Below are 2648 nucleotides of genomic sequence, written 5' to 3' on the forward strand. Positions count from 1 at the left end.
GCGCCGACTGCTGCCGAGACCACTGCTGGCCCAACTTCTAACGCTATTGCAGCTGTTGGGAGCTTGCTTATTCTCGCCGTATCTGGTATCATTGCAATGTAATTTACATTATTTGCGAGTGAAGTCTTTTATGGGTAATCGCATCGTGCGATTCGCATCTACACCACTCTCATTGCTCTTTGTGAATATGAAGCTCACTGCTCCGTAAACGAGTCGAGTTAATAGTTGCCGTGCGCAGGCTTTGACTTGGACGTGTAGTGCATCAAGAGTTCAAGCCACGTTCTAGTACCCTTTGGAATGATTTGTCGATTTCGAATTAATAAGTCTTTAGGTGACATACGACGCGCTAGTCACTTAAAGAACTCCTGCGATTTTGTCAATAACAAGAACCTTGATGTGTTCGGTTTTAATGACTTAAATTCATGCTTGCAGGAAGATCATTACTCGACCTACGCCACTAGGCTCGGGTTCATGTCTACCTCGTACTGACTTAGTCAGTCTGACTACTAGTCACCTAGAGGTTCCCTGATAAATAAACATATACAATGTGTATCATGCATTCGTGTCGTGAATAAAACTACGAACGCCGGAAGACTTTCTCACCTGAAGAATCGCGTTCTGGTTGGATTTGGATTCTATTCAGGAATTCCCAAGGTAGTGTGCCAAACATGCGGAACGTTGCGATAATATCGTAACATTCCGTATGCCGATATCGTTACTATATCGAGTACTACTGACTGTCAGTGACCTTATGACATTCAACACAACCCATAATGAACTTTGTTTCACCGAAATACGATGTTTAACATATGAATCTATTTGCTAATTTAATGCTACACTAGATACCCCTATTATGGAATCGGTGGTAATACACCAGATCTCCTATAACGGAATTGGTGGTGATACACCAGATGTCTCTTAAGAAACATCTGACGAGACAGTCCCTTCTGCTAGCCTCTTCATCATCTTAGTAGCCCCCACTAAGTAGGGGTAGAATTTCTACTCCTACTGAGTAAGATGATGTGTCGATCATTTCTACTGTAGAAACGATCGACACAGAGCTCGAAGTGAGCTAGCTTACACATTTTGTGAGTTATCACACCACCGTGAGTGAGTTACGCCGTAAGTCTCACGGTAAGTCTCGGGGAAAAGCCCTGACATGGCCAGAGAAGGTCTTGAATAGACCCATCGAGGACGAGTGAAAAAAAGCAGTAGGCTCAAATAGCAACATATCGCAATAACCAGCCAATTGTGAACTTTGCCAACGTTTTCGCGTATAAAAGAAACAGGGGGGTAACAAAACCAACAGCGTATATTTGCAACGACTGAAACTTGCTTCCTCAAAGAGTGAAGACGAATAATCCTCCTGGATATCCTCTTGAGCACTGACCATTTCTATAGCACGAAGGGCGACACTCATCCAATCAGGAGGACTCCTGCCTCTCCAACAGTTGATCCCAACTAACGAATTAGCTTGATCCCCAACCTGAAGGGCTCCAAGACAGTTAATATATCCCTCATATTCTTGAAATCCAAACTACTGAGGGAATGGTCACGGACGGTTTCCCCACACTTGTCCCCTTTTTTGAGTTCCCTTCACCCTCATCTGGAAGCCGTCGAAAGCCGCCTCATTGTCGCATACCATCTGCAACATTTTGTAGGTGGAATTCCACCTGGTGGGAGTGTCCGCCAAATAATTCAAGGGCTTCTTTTGGTCGGCTGGCAAGGCATCTTGGGCTTCATTCATCAGTCCAGCAGCTTTGGAACTGACCCGGAGCATGCGAAGCAAGGCGCGGCACTTCTGCAGACAGCCAACGACAGTCTTATGACTACGAAGCCGCGGGCCGCCTAGACCTCGCAACCAAGCAGCATCTTCTTGGGGTGCCCATTCAGAGTCCGACTCCGACCCTTCCCCGTCTTCGTCACTGTAGGTCGCGGCTTCAAGATCTTCCTCGTCTGAGCTGTCACTGTCACCATCATCCGGCCGTTCACTGTCAGTTTCCGCCATCACACCTTCCGGGAGGAGTCCCTCGAACAGCCGTAAGGCATTGGAGACTACCAAGTGCATCCTGTCACAACTTTCCTTCGATAGACACGGGTCACACGCCACAGGTTACCTATGGGCTGCACAAGGCAGCCAACACACTAGGTTGGACAAGAGGAACTCCTCCGGGGCAGCGATATCCCTCTGGTCGTTCTTGTCAGCTTTCTCCTTATCCCGCGGATCACGGGACGCCATCATGAGTTTAGTGCAGGCTCGGCGTATGTCGGAACCCGAGTCGCTGACGATGAACGACACCTGGCAGAGGCCAGTAGTAGCGACTCACTACGCCAGTTCGGATGGTGCATATGTGGGCCCCACATTGTGAGGCACTTTACCTTCGAGATCAGGTCCATCTCGGTGAGTCGGCCAACTATCACGCTGGCCTGGTTTTCCGCAGTATGTTCGCCGTCAATGACCTGAGCCGAATCAGCTTGAATCATTCAGGCGAGTTCGACTATTATCGGAAGTGATTCACCTCCAGGCCGATGATGGTTGACTTTGCTGGAGCATCGCCAACTTGCGATCCTGTACCATAGTGTGCCACCATACCGATCATGTTCAGATGAGAGTGCCGAGACCAACAATCAACAGTGATACTGATGAA

General features: G+C 48.1%; 1 protein-coding gene across 1 annotated transcript in view; it reads right to left on the bottom strand.

Annotated features, from left to right (window-relative positions):
* Positions 1–1552: 1552 nt before the first annotated feature.
* Positions 1553–2648, bottom strand: part of Pmar_PMAR024743 (hypothetical protein) — a gene marked incomplete at both ends in the record, with an annotated part of 2254 nt that continues 1158 nt past the window's right edge. Inside the window, 4 exons of the mRNA XM_002764536.1 lie at positions 1553–2069; positions 2118–2299; positions 2380–2460; positions 2520–2640. Of these exons, the coding sequence (XP_002764582.1) occupies positions 1553–2069; positions 2118–2299; positions 2380–2460; positions 2520–2640 (901 nt within the window). The remainder of the gene's footprint in view (positions 2070–2117; positions 2300–2379; positions 2461–2519; positions 2641–2648) is intronic.

Source organism: Perkinsus marinus (genome assembly GCF_000006405.1).
Source record: "Perkinsus marinus ATCC 50983 genomic scaffold scf_1104296977064, whole genome shotgun sequence".
In the NCBI taxonomy this organism is placed as follows: Eukaryota; Perkinsozoa; order Perkinsida; family Perkinsidae; genus Perkinsus; species Perkinsus marinus.